This window comes from Strongylocentrotus purpuratus, unplaced genomic scaffold (assembly GCF_000002235.5).
Source record: "Strongylocentrotus purpuratus isolate Spur 01 unplaced genomic scaffold, Spur_5.0 spur5_scaffold_18, whole genome shotgun sequence".
In the NCBI taxonomy this organism is placed as follows: Eukaryota; Metazoa; Echinodermata; class Echinoidea; order Camarodonta; family Strongylocentrotidae; genus Strongylocentrotus; species Strongylocentrotus purpuratus.
This window is the reverse complement of record NW_022145603.1, coordinates 22486373-22499882: the sequence shown is the minus strand read 5'-3', so window position 1 is coordinate 22499882 and position 13510 is coordinate 22486373. Positions and strand designations below refer to the sequence as shown.

General features: G+C 37.6%; 2 protein-coding genes across 2 annotated transcripts; one reads left to right on the top strand and one right to left on the bottom strand.

Moving 5' to 3' along the window:
- Positions 1-880: 880 nt before the first annotated feature.
- On the bottom strand, positions 881-4775 carry LOC105446422 (DNA-directed RNA polymerase I subunit RPA43). The gene is made up of 4 exons (XM_011683231.2): positions 4437-4775; positions 3834-3975; positions 2987-3177; positions 881-1817 (listed from the first exon to the last, which is right to left on the bottom strand). Exons 1-4 carry the CDS (start codon positions 4742-4744, stop codon positions 881-883), a joined length of 1578 nt encoding a protein of 525 aa, XP_011681533.2. The 5' UTR covers positions 4745-4775.
- Positions 4776-4794: 19 nt separating this feature from the next.
- LOC585431 (nitric oxide synthase-interacting protein) lies at positions 4795-13014 on the top strand. Its single transcript, XM_785261.5, has 8 exons — positions 4795-4939; positions 5671-5776; positions 6169-6280; positions 7127-7190; positions 7733-7908; positions 9056-9240; positions 10131-10239; positions 11779-13014. Exons 1-8 carry the CDS (start codon positions 4870-4872, stop codon positions 11848-11850), a joined length of 894 nt encoding a protein of 297 aa, XP_790354.2. The 5' UTR covers positions 4795-4869; the 3' UTR covers positions 11851-13014.
- The last annotated feature ends 496 nt before the right edge of the window (positions 13015-13510 follow it).

Below are 13510 nucleotides of genomic sequence, written 5' to 3'. Positions count from 1 at the left end.
GGGGGGGGGGGGGGGGGGGGGGGGGGGGGGGGAGGGGGGGGGGGGGGGGAGGGGGGGGGGGGAGGAGGAGAGAGGATATTATGTAGCTAACTGTAACTAACTATCCATGCAAATCTGTTCTAGAAGTATGCAACAAATTTCATTATGAAGTATAATGAAGTCCAAAGTACTTTGTCCTGTAGATATGTTACTGATGACATCAAAGCTTTCAGTATACTTTATGATTCTACTGATTTGACAGCGCCACATCAAATCAGATATCGAGGAATATATTTAAAATTTTAACCTTGTGTAATCCCTTTATTAATGTATACAGAGCTCTGATAAACCGAGATATCTGTTATAACAAGGTGATATTACTGGTCCCAGCTCTTTATATTCTTTTGTTTTTCACGCGGATACAACAAGATTCCTGAAACAACTGTATCACAATATTATTTCCATGGTCCCAAGGACCTTGTTATAAGGAGTTTCCACTGTGCCTGGTAACAAGTGGCACACACAATAACTAAAATGCAATGGACATACATGTACACATCATTAAAACTGGCATATGGAGATTTAGAGAGGGACACAAAAGGAGAGATACCACCAAGTTGAACATATGTTTTTTTTACATGGATGCACACATTAATTATTTGAAACTTAGGCACTTTATTTACTGCTCTGCTTATTAACATACATACGTCATGTATACATATCTGTGACATAAGGGATGAAATAGCTTAAACTTGGTCACTCCATACATTGACACGCAATGTACAATAATACAACCTTTTCCTCCCCCCCCCCCACCCCCCCCCCCCCCCCCCCAAAAAAAAAAAATAATGATAAAAATAAATAATAATAATAATAATAATAAGATTAAAAAAAATTAAAATTACACAACCTCTTCCTTAATGTGCTTCTTTTTTTCTTTTTTTCTTATTTGGGGCACATCAATATCCTCCTCAGTCCCAAACACTTCATTTTGAGTAGTCCTTTCACTGTGATCACCCCCTCCATTTACACGGTGCGAGGCATCACTGTGCTTCCTCTTCAATTGTTTTTGCTTTCCATTTTGTTCTTCACTAACACCATCAGTTTCCGACACTTGATGGCTGATGTCTTCCCTTTTGTGCTTCTTCCTTTTCACCTTCTTTTCGCTCGTCCGCTCCTCATCTGATTCCGGTTCATCTTTGATTCTAATTTCACCGCTAGATTCGACTTCTTCCTTGACCGTGTGAACGTCCAAACCCTCAGAATCCCTCTCTCTATGCTTCTTCTTTTTGCTTGAGCGATTAACATCCTGAATCAATTTTTCCGCAGAAGCTACCTCTGTCTTCACGCCGCTGCTTTCTTGTATGGGAGAGTCACTTTCGATGGTAGATTTCCTTTTCTTTTTCTTCTTTTTCTCTGTTGTTTGTTCACCAATCAATCCATTTCCGGCAACATCATTATAGCTTTCATCAGGAGATGATTCTGACTCCTTCTTTATTGATATCTTTCCTAGTGAATCAATCATCTCTTTCTCCATCATCTCGTCTTTCTTTTTCTTCTTCTTCTTCTTCACCTCTCTGCCTTCTCCTTCAGTCACATCTTCTTCCATCTTCTGCTCATCCTCCGCTTCCCTCTTCTTCTTCCCCTTTCCCACGTTCTCTCCATCATTCCCACTTGTTGATTCTAGAGGGAGCCCCACACTCTCTTCCGGGTCGCTGATAAAGCCGCTGTCGTGTTTGACCTTCCTGGGGATTTCACTCTCCATTTCTGTCGTGTCTGCCCTTTCATCATCGGACAGTTCCTCTTTCAGTGGGTCCACAAGGGGCAGATCTGAAAACCTGATAACGCAAAACAAAAGTAATATAAGAATCGTATCACCATGAAATTAAAGGTAAAGACCAGTATTGGAAACGCCCCAATTTCAAAAAAAGAAATGGAAGCTCTCATTACCAATCATGTGAAAGAATATGTTTTGACTAATACATGATGATACAAAATTTGCCGGGAAACCGCCTACTAATTCATATATCTGGTAAATTTGTTTCTCTCATGGTCTGTGAGAGATATAGGGTAGTCCCATATACATCTTTCTGTGTATAGTGCTTGTAAATTTACGAAGAATGGGCCAAATTTCTTATCATTTTGATGATTCCAGAACCTTGCAGATGCTAGATGCTAGATGATCAACCTTTTCTGATCGATTTCACAACGTTTCTTTCACAATGCAATCGCATGACCATAACTGGTCTTTACCTTTAATGTCTCTTCGTTATTTCATGGCTACATTGACGTTGTTCACTTATTCTGACACAAAATAAGAGTTGTACGGAATGGAGCAGTTTGGCCTCCAGAAATCAATGGGACTTCTAAAAAACCAGAAACTCTGGTGACATGAAACTCTTTCAACGAACCATTCAAGAATTAAGACTATGATTTTCATGGCATGTAATTTCCACTCTTTGCAAAAAATATAATGTTGTGTTTCCATTGTTTCATGGCATGTAGGTTTTCTAAGCCCACATAACTTGTGAATTTGATGTTTCTGGTTTAATAGTAAGTTTGGCCTGATTAATTTATCCACTTTCAGAAATAAAGCTCTTACAAGGCCTGGTTACCATACTGGTGTTAGGTGGTGTGGTCTAGTGGCTTAATCTGGTACTGGGTTCTGGGTTCAAATCCTTGCTACAGTACTCATGGCTTACATCAAACCATCAATCTACTTTTGCCTCACTCTACCCAGGTGAAGTAGGTAATGTAGGTACCTGGTATGATTCTTCCCTGAAATGCAATGTGGCATGGTAGACCTGAGGCAATCACTTCAAAAGCACTACTGAACAAAGCACTACTGTCTACAAAGACCACATTTTTTGTTTCCCTTGAAAATGGTATCTCATTGAAACATGTACTAAAGACACCTGTATATAAAGACCACCTGCCTATAAAGCCCCTTTTCCTGTCTCCCTTGGGTGGTCTTTATAGACAGGTTTCACTGTACATGTATATTTACCTGTCTTCAGTGGGAGTCCCCTGGATGGCTAGGATTCCATTCTTGGCTTGGATCTTGGTGACCTTTGCCATGACCTTTGACCCCTTGGGTAACCTCTCCTCAGCGTCAGCACCCCGTAGAGGGAGCGAGAGGTTGAACCAGTTGTGAACCAGACAGCTGACGTGATCCATATTGAGCTCGTTCACCACACACTGTAAGGATAAATCACGTACAAAACATGACACAACTTTCGTCTTAAGATAAATCAGATACACAATATTACATTAAATTTTATGAGGGGATTTAATATTGTATTCAATAATATTTTTCTTTTTCCAAATTTCCATGCTCATAATTCATTGATTACTGTAGTGATTTTTTTCCTTCTTTCTTTCTTCCTTTCTTTTTTTTTTCTTTCTTTCTTTCTTTCCTCCCTCCCTCCCTCCCTCCCTCCCTCTCTCTTTCTCTATCTCTCTCTCTCTCTCTTCTGTGTAATGTTCTCAAAGAGACAAAATGATGAAGAAGAATGATAAGGATGATTAATGATGATGATGCACCAGTTTACAAGAGCCTTGGGCATCGTTTCACGAAAACCGTTATAAGTACAAGTTCACCGACATCCTATTCAAACATGTGATGAATTTAATACACTTGTTTCAATGAGATGTCGGCGAACTTGTACTAAGACAGTTTCGTGAAACCCTGCCCAGTGGGGCGTTTCACAAAACTTGTCATTAGTGACAAATGACAGTTTTTGTTATAAGCTACTGAAATCCTTGCTCCTGATTGGCTATCAGCAGAATTGTCACTGATTTTTGTCATTTGTCATTGAAAAAATGCTTTGAGAAATGGGTCCCTGGCCACTTACTTTCAAGATAGATCCAATGGAAGGTTGAAAGATCACTGCCTTGAAGGAAACGTTAAAATGGATGAAAGGCTGATCATCTAGAATGTTGCCAGTTTGCTGAAGAAGTGTGAGATTGCAGTACGCCAAGGGAACACCGGCAAGGCTGCAGGATGAAAAGAAAGAAAGAATAAAACACATAATGAACTATACTGATTTTGTGAAGGATCCCTATTGCAATTCCTAACAAGTACCATTCTTATTTCTTGCTAGTTAAATTGAACAATCGTCTTTCTTTCTTTTTTCCATCTTCCTTTTGTGGACAGATTCGTTCCAACAACACCCTTTGAAATGGTGACACTCCCATCAATATCAACAATTAATTAAAGCACAAACATATATATATTTCATGCTTTCAATGCTTCTTTTATTGCATTAATTTAAATTGAAGAAAGCAAAAGCCAAAACAGGTGAAAAGAGAAGGAAAATAATAAACATTTCAAAGAAAAAAACCCCACCAAAACACAGGAACAACAACAAGAGCGAAGTAATAATTATCCGTGTGGAATTGTTTTAAATGGATACATTTTGGCTTTGATATCTATTATTTAATAATAATAAACGCACCTCTCTGAATAACGCCCGATCTCCGACACCAACGTCTCCATCGCTCCCTTCTTCAGCCGGCCGAGGTACCGGGGAGAGAGAGCGAAGTGCCGCTGGGACACGACAGTGCGACATCCATTGCACGGATCTTTCGTGAGTTTTGCTGCCTTTTTGAAGATCCCAAACAACTCGAAATTACTCATTCTCGACGGAAAGCGGTTTGAATCCTCATTAATTATTGTAAAATACACATCTAAACTAGAGAATGTCGTATTTTCGATTGGAAATGTGATGAAAAACACGGCAAGCATGCAACTTCTACATCTCATTCAGCTTTCAGCATGTTCAGTGTACAGCGTGCGCTTTCGTGTCAAAGGTCAATGAACTCTCATCCTGCTCAAGCTTTATTATTGTGCATTTAATAGTGGTAAAGAAACTGACAGATTAAAACAAAATGACTCGACATCAGCGAAATTGCACGGCAGGAACGGTTTACACATATCATGAGCGACAAAAGGATGCCGGTAATTATACAATATTATCATTAGAACACCCGAAATTTCGATTTTATTCTATCTTTCAGTTTGTATATTGTCCCAGTGACTCCCACATGCTTATTTTCGTGTATTGCTGTGGCATTGGTGAATGAATGAATGTAGATTTTAGTCTGATACTAGAGTCTAGTATAAGTAGCAAAAGAGAAGACTGAAACTTGAAAGTGAAGTGAAGATGTGATCTCCTTACCGGTACTTGAATTACAGGGTAGCTGGTTTGGAGAAATCTGATTGATGTTATAGATCTAGACCTCTAGATCAGTATGATTATTCATTCATTATGTGATGCGATGAAGAAAAAAAAGAAAAAAGAAAAGAAAAAAGAGAAGAGAAGAGAAGAGAAGAGAAGAAAAGAGAAGAAAAGAAAAGAGAAGGAAAGGAAAGGAAAGGAAAGGAAAGGAAAGGAAAGGAAAGGAAAGGAAAGGAAAGAAAAGAAAGTATTAAGAATAGGAAAGAATTAAAAACATCAATCAAGTACTCTACAACGAGGACTGTAAGCAATGGAAGAAGAAGAAGAGTATCAAGGGACAAAATGTTTGAAAATTCCTCCAAGGAAACAGATTTTCTGTCTATAGTCGCAGGATCATGTGTCTTGACCATTTGTTGCTCTTGCTATTTATGATCTTTACAATTGAATACGATGCTCTCTCTATTTTTCATAGCTGTAAAGTGGTGTGCGCTTTCTTTTTTCATTATAACAGCTGAATCGGGTTATGGCACCAATAAAGCTCGTCTCGGGAAAGATTCAGAGAAAGATTTTGATTGTTGCTGTCTCACCTTACAGCCCTGCAACAACCCCGTCATTACGTAAGTCAATAAAATCATTTTGATTCATATTTTTATTCATAGAAGAGCAAAAGTATAACTGATTGAATCAGTGTCGCATCCTCAAATATGCAACAGTAATATGCTCTAAAATATTATGGATTAAAGGAGATTATGAAACAAAGAACAATTGCCAAATCGAGGGATACAATAATGATTTTTGTATCCCAATATATGATGTTTCCAATTCAGAGACTGAATGTCTTATATTTACAAAGAAATGAAGAAACAGATTCAGATCGTATGTGTTTTTCATTTACATTACATTTACAGAGAAGATGGTTACCTTTATGACAAGGAAGCCAACTTGGAATACATCCTCCTTAAAAAGAAAGAAATCAAGTTTTCTGATTGTATGTGATTTTCATTTACAGAGAAGATGGTTACCTTTATGATAAGGAAGCCATCTTGGAATACATCCTCCTTAAGAAGAAAGAAATCAAGAATCAGATGAGCGAATACGAGAAGCAAATCAAGAAACAAGAGGTGAGAAAGTCTCAGGATTTTTAGTACCGTCAAACCTGTCTATAGTGACCGCCAAAGGGAAACACAAAAAGTGGTTTTTGTAGACAGGTGGTCTTTGTAGACAGGTTCCTTTAGTACATGTTACAATGAGAAACCAGTTTCAAGGGAAACAAAAAAAGTGGTCTTTGTAAATTTATTAACAGGTGGTCACTAAAGCAGGTTTGACTGTATTTTTATGTAGCTCCTTGCCTGTTTTCCCCTTATATTTATTAATCTTGTATGCTTATATTCTGTTTAATGTTTACCATTTCCATATTTTAGTGATTATGATTCATAAGTTTCTCATTAAATTGTTTTTAATTCTTATTCAATGATTTGTTTAACTCTTCTTTTTTCGGTCCAAAATTGTCTTTATAAGAAATGAATGCTTAATTAATCAATTGATCTCCCCAGTGCAAATTATGCAATTATGATAACCTGATGAAATTGTCTTTTTGTTTCCTTCTCTAAATGAATTATAATAATAAAAAAACTATATGAACATTTATATTGCACATTTATTCTCCACAATAGATACTTGATGAACCTACAAGGTACACCTGTTATCTTGCCCTTAGGCTTAGCCAAGCTGGACTATGTTCCTACTTGTAGTTCGTACCAGGATTTTATTTATTACACTTCCATGGAGAGTGGTAAATCTGTCACAATTTGCCTTTGTGATGAAGTTTGATTTCCTCTCTTATGTTTATATATATAAATAATTGATTTATATGATTATGTGTAATATTTATGGTACAATTGACATGTGTCAATCTAACTGAGCTTTCTCCCCTTCTTTCTTCCCCCCCCCCCCCCCACACCACCAAGAAACGGGAGGAAGATGGGAAGAAGTCACAGCAGCTGAAGAGAGTCCAGGACTTTGTTGATTCAGGTAAAGTAATAATAATAACAATAATAATAAAACAGTGCTTATAAAGCGCTTTCCACTGAAGTCTCTTAGCGCTGTAAAGAAACAAAGATGACCCTCTTAAGGGGGCCAGTAACTATTCTCCTTCCCATTCCCCAAAAATAAATCTGAATAATATTACACTATTACACTAATAATAACAAAATAACAACTAGTGTACCGAGGCATTCTCATGGTTAACCATTTAAGTGCTGTGGGAGGCAAATTTCCTAACATGGGCTATTTGTATGTTTACATGTTTATGCATTTACAGCTTATTTTTAACGAACATATCCTGATTTTTATGATGTTACATGCCATATTTAGAATATTAAGGCATTTGAAGGGCCATGCTTTTCAGGGAGCATTTTTCATCTGATGTTCTTCCACACTTGCATAATAAAAATGATAATGCTCACAAATTATTTTTCACCTCTTCCCTAGAACTTGACCTTCTCTTTAAGTGATTGAAATCACCTACATGTAAGTAATAGTTTGATTAAATACTTCCTTCCTGATTAACACAGAGAGTAGCCTCATGAGCGGAGCCTCCACCTCAAAGCGAGCGAGGACAGACGAGGCCTCAACGTCAAACGGCACCAAGTCAATTTCCAACATGGATGGAGGGAAGCATAAGGTTCTACCAAGTTTCTGGATTCCAGAACACACGCCAAATGCTAAGCCAACACTGGTCAAGAAGCCTGTGAGTATATCAGATGCCCCTACCCCCCCCCCCTCCCTCTCTCTCTCTCTCCATTGGAAAGACCATATATGGGGGCAGAGGGTGATTTTCTGCCTAATTCTTTTTTAAAAGCTACTTTTTAATAAGGTTTCTCTCAGTAGCCAGAATTACCTAAGGAAGTATATCTTAAACCATGTTTATAGCTTTCTTACTCCACTTTAAAAAAAATCATCTTCCCATGAAAAACCCCCTTTTGAATGGGATTACCAGGTAAAATGTTAATACATGAAAAGTGGAATAAAACCTTGATAAATTTGGGTCACTACATTTAAAGGGGGTGTAGCATGACGAGACTACGTGTCTTTCCCTTGGCCCGATTCGGGCCAATCAGGTATAATAAGACTACGGACAACGCAACCCCAGTTTTCATGTGCGTGCAACATACGCGAAACTCAATCGTGAGGAGAACTTCAGTTTGTTTAGCGAACGCTAACGCGCGCTGACCGCTAATCAAGTCCATTCACCCATGTGTAGCTGTCCAAAAGAAGTCGTAGATGGCGTTAACCAGTATTTGCCATGCTACACCCCCTTTAAATACTCAATATTTCTAAACTCAATAATTTGACCTTTAAGTAGGTCTTGTGAATAAAATCTGCTGCAGTAAAGTTGCTAAAATACTGTAGGTAATTCAGCAACTTAGGCATTTTTACAAGTTGAATTAAATCCAGAACCATGCCTTCTATCCACTCATGTTTTTGTAGAAGTTGCTTTAAAATGCTTGAAGATTACTGTGAACGATCACAATGTCAGTTGGCAACAAGAGAGTTCGTAATTAGGATTTGCGCATGGGCAGATAAAGGTCATTCGTTCCCAAATTGTAAAACCATTGAGACGAATACTGTTATCGTGCTCATAAAAGTTATGTAATTAGTATTAATTTATGCACCGACAGTACATTTATCTGATACACAGGTGGAAGAATTCTTCTCAAGAGGCAAACGAAAGGTATTCATGAAGCATCTCAATCACTTCTGCAGTGATTATTCTAAAATGCACAAGTGGGACGTCTCCATTGTGTAATAGATCTGTGGATATTTTGGGGTCATGCGTTCCAAAACTATTTACAAACTTGCTTATTGACATTACCCTAATTTCTCGTTTTCTGTAGGACAAGACCGTCTACTGCCCTATGACCAATAAGCCTATCACGCTGAAATCACTCATTCCTGTCAACTTCACTCTGGTTGATGAAAATGACAAGACGCCACTCGTGGCCAAGCGAGAGCGCTACAAGTGTGCAGTCACGCATGACGTGCTCTCGAACTCAACGATGTGTGCTGTACTTAAACCAAGGTAGACTTCTTCTCCTTCTCCTCCTACTTCATCTTCTTCTCCTTCTTCTTCTTCTTCTCCTTCTTCCTCTTTCTTCTCCTTCTTCCTCTCCTTCTCCTTCTTCTCCTTTATTTTCTTCTTCTTTTTCTTCTTCTTCTCCCTTTTCCCCTTCTTCCCCTTCTTTTTCTTCTTCTCCTTCTTCCTCTTTCTTCCCCTTCTTCCCCTTCTTCCTCTTTTTCTTCTTCTCCTCCTCCTTCACTTCTCCATCTCCTCCTTTGATTAAAGAGACTAATCATGACTTTCTAAACCACCTAAACAAATTGCAAAAATTTGCAAAAATTTGTTTGGAGATGGATTTCAATACTTTTTGTGGGGCAGGGGATAAAAACATAACTGCCTGCACCAAGATACACCTATGCATATTCACTGATCTATAAGATACATAAATGTGAAGCACACTTTACTCATATCATTAAATTTTGTCAGAGCAGTTTACTGTAGCATGAACAATAAGAGCAAAGTACTTGTAAATGAAATTTTTAATACTAGAATTTGTCTAACATGGTAACATCTTAAAGAAAATTAGTGTCATGCTGTAAATTGTTATATTTGTTTCTTTGTGTATTGTTTTGCTTCTTGTAATATTGCTCTAAATTATGTAATTATGTTTGGGCATTTTATGGGTTTTTAAAAATTAGAACCAATTGTTCAGTTCAAATTTCTTTTGTGCTTGCAAGAGACCAATAAGTAATTCCTTAGATGCTTTCAGGACTGTTTGGAAGTCTTGCTAACCTGGGTAATGGTAGTGCTTTGCACCCTCTGGAATGGATATGTGTGTAGCTATAATCAGTACTATCACCTTATTCAATGTATTGAAATTTGTGATATTTCTCTTCTTCTTTTTGTCACAGTGGTAAGGTCGTGACGCTGGAATGCATCAAGAAACTGATCAAGAAAGACATGACAGATCCTTTCACCGAAGTCAAACTAAAAGAATCAGACATCATTGAATTCAAGAGGGTAGGTCTACCCGTAGCTTATTGAGAGATTAAGGGTGCACTTATCATCCCTTTTCTGGCCTAGAATCAGTGTTTTCAAACGTGTTTCAGGCAAATTTGCATGATGATATACGTAAGCCTGTTTTTAAGCGTCTTTAGATATGAGTATATTAAAACGCCAAAAAAGGTGCATTTTGAATGTGAGAATGAGCCAGAATCAGGTTTCTGAGAGACGATAAACGCAAAGCTGTTTTGAAACACACATACATATCGGACCTTCCCGGGCTAATTTCCAGTTTGGAGAATTAGCACGCGTTAATTGCTGTGCTCTATTTAACCTCCGAGCAACTCTCTGCTTCCCGGGTCAAACAACACAAAGCAGTTGCGCATAGACAAGGCCTTTATTTTGAATCGTGACGAGTTGATAAATGTGACATCCCGCAAATCATGTTCGTATAATTATAATGATAAAAACGGTGCTTATATAGTGCTTACCACCAAAGTTTTTAAGTGCCATACAAACAAAATACAGTGATAAACAATTACATAGTGGGGTTCGATATGTGTGTATAGAGACGCTGTTTCTGAGGGGCAAAAGATGATAAACACACCCATAGATGTGACACACGGTCAAAGGTTAAATTATGGAGCTCTGAATAGTTCCTTCCCATGCACAGCCTCTGTATGGGAGGAACTACTTTTAGGCTCTATGAAATGACTGACCAATCAGAAGCAACTTCCATGGATGTAACTATACCTCTCAAGTAGCTATGGGTTTTCCAAATGTCTATATTGGACTGCTATCTGTGAAGAGCCAAAAAGGCATTAACTCATATGCTGAATATTCGCTGTCGATTGAATGTCAGGAGTAACTTTTTTAGCAAACAGGTCATCCAGTCTTGGAACAGTTTACCAGTGTCTCTAGTAACTGCTACCAGCATCAACTCATTTAAACACAGCTTGGATTCTTTTTGGTCAGACAAACACTTTGCTATTGCATAGTCTGACATCCATGCATGCACTGATTAATATAGACCTTCACTAATGTACCAAGTGATCTGACCGGTAGACCTACAGGATATCCTATACTCCCGTATAGATGATGATGATGATGAGTTGCTCCCCTTCTTGAAAACATTAATTAGAATCCATTTGAATATGGATGAAATAGAAATGTAGAGATTTTTGGATGTGATCAGCTAAATCCCCTTCCTAGATTATTTCCTCTACACAAATGTACCCTTAGTTGGGTGTGTTGTGTGTGTGTGTGTGTGTATAGAGTATTTTTTTTTACAAGGATATGATCTCTGTGGAGGGGGGAGGGGGGGGGGGGGTAATTTTCCCCTTGTCATCTATTTGTTATACATTCAGTTTTCATGGATTTGTGTTGCTGATGTCATTCATTATCAGTTTTCAATGTTCAGTGTAAAGTTCGTTTGGAAACTCAAGATTACTTTTAATCACTCTAGTCATATTTATTCTTATTTTCTAGTTCATATTCAAACTTTTTTCTTCTTTTGTTATCAATTATTTTTATTCTTGTCTTTTCATTCAACTGCAGGGAGGCACAGGGTATGCCAGTACCGGAGCTAAAAATGCAGAGAAGGCTAGACCTGTCATGATGGCATCCTAGTCCAGATATTAGTCCAGGTCCTAGCCCACATTCTCCTCTATACCTTGGTCAAGCTCTTTGTTCAGCCCCCAATCCAGATCTGAGGCCTGACCAGCTTATAACTCTATACCTTTTAATAATAAAATTATGATTTGTCTGTTATTTCTTTTTATGCCACTATTGCGAAGTAGCCAGAGGCATTATGTTTTCGGGCTGTCTGTCCGTACCTCCGTACGTCTGTACGTCCCGTTCTCGTGATCACGTTATCTCAAGAACCAATTGATAGATTCCTGACAAACTTGGGTCATGAATGTATCTTGCAGAGACAATGAACTGATTAGATTTGGGGGTCATGAGGTCAAATGTCATGGGGCTCATTATGTATACAAAAATAGCTTGTCAACGCATTCTCATTAGAACTGACGGATGGATTACTATCAAACTTAGGACATATATGTATCTTGCAAAGCTAATGAACTGATTAGATTTTAGGGTCATCAGGTCAAAGATCAAAGGGTCATACATGTATTTGAAAAATAGCTTGTAATCACGATATTCTGAGAACCTGCCAATGGATCACAATCAAACTTAAATTTGGAAAAGTGTTCTGTTTTGGTTTGTAAAATCGCTCTATGGGGAAGGCATCATTTTCGACTGCGCGCAGTTGTATTTCCATCTAGTTATTTATCCTTTTTTATAGAGGTACATGTATACAAAATTGGCATCAAGTTAAGCTTTCGCCAGGGGCAATATATTGTATCAGATAATGAGTACGTTTCAAAGGTTACACACAGAACCTCTAAATAAGCCATCAATTTCATGTTTTGGCCAATCTTACGTCTTTTTAATAACTGTTTTAATCATTCATATTTTTTTTTAAATCTTACGATGGCTGCTTTTAAAGAAGTACTTGATGCTAAAATTCACAATTCATCTCTCTGTGCTAACTTACCCTTGGTTTTCTGCTGAGTCAGAGTTATCCATAATGTCAAGTAGCTTGGGTCCATAACATGTAATTGCTTCAAGCAAATCATTGATCACACAAAACTCTACTAAGAAGATGACAAGAATGTTTAGTTTAAAAGCCATTAATTTTGATATAACATTGTAAATCATGTACCCTGTATATAATGTATTTCACCTGTAAATGATTGTAGATATTAAAGATTAAAAAAAGAATCTGTATATATTAGACTATAATTTTATTTCATTTTTTTTCAGTGACAAAGAATAATATGATGATAATTGATAATGACTATGAGGTTGATTATGATCAGAATCAACCTCATAGTCATCATCAATTACATGATTGGTGGTGGTTAGAGGGTAAGGGATGACGATGATTGTGATGATGATGATGATAAAAATAATGATGATGATAATGATGTCAGTGTTGATGATGATGATGATGATGGTAATTGTGGTGATGATGATGATGATGATGATGATGGTAATTGTGGTGATGATGATGATGATGATGGTAATTGTGGTGATGATGATGGGGATGATGGTAATTGTGGTGATGATGATGATGATGGTAATTGTGATGATGATGATGGTTGTGATGGTAATTGTGGTGATGATGATGATGATGGTAATTGTGGTGATGATGATGATGATGATGGTAATTGTGGTGATGATGATGATGATGATGGTAATTGTGATGATGATGATGATGATG

Coding starts and splice junctions, on each gene's coding strand:
- LOC105446422 (XM_011683231.2), bottom strand. CDS start 4,744: ATGAGATGTAGAAGTTGCATGCTTGCCGTGTTTTTCATCACATTTCCA. Junction 3,976..4,436: donor ATCGGGCGTTATTCAGAGAG/GTGCGTTTATTA, acceptor TTCATCCTGCAG/CCTTGCCGGTGTTCCCTTGG. Junction 3,178..3,833: donor CCATTGGATCTATCTTGAAA/GTAAGTGGCCAG, acceptor TTATCCTTACAG/TGTGTGGTGAACGAGCTCAA.
- LOC585431 (XM_785261.5), top strand. CDS start 4,870: ATGACTCGACATCAGCGAAATTGCACGGCAGGAACGGTTTACACATAT. Junction 5,777..6,168: donor TGCAACAACCCCGTCATTAC/GTAAGTCAATAA, acceptor TTTCATTTACAG/AGAAGATGGTTACCTTTATG. Junction 7,191..7,732: donor CCAGGACTTTGTTGATTCAG/GTAAAGTAATAA, acceptor TGATTAACACAG/AGAGTAGCCTCATGAGCGGA.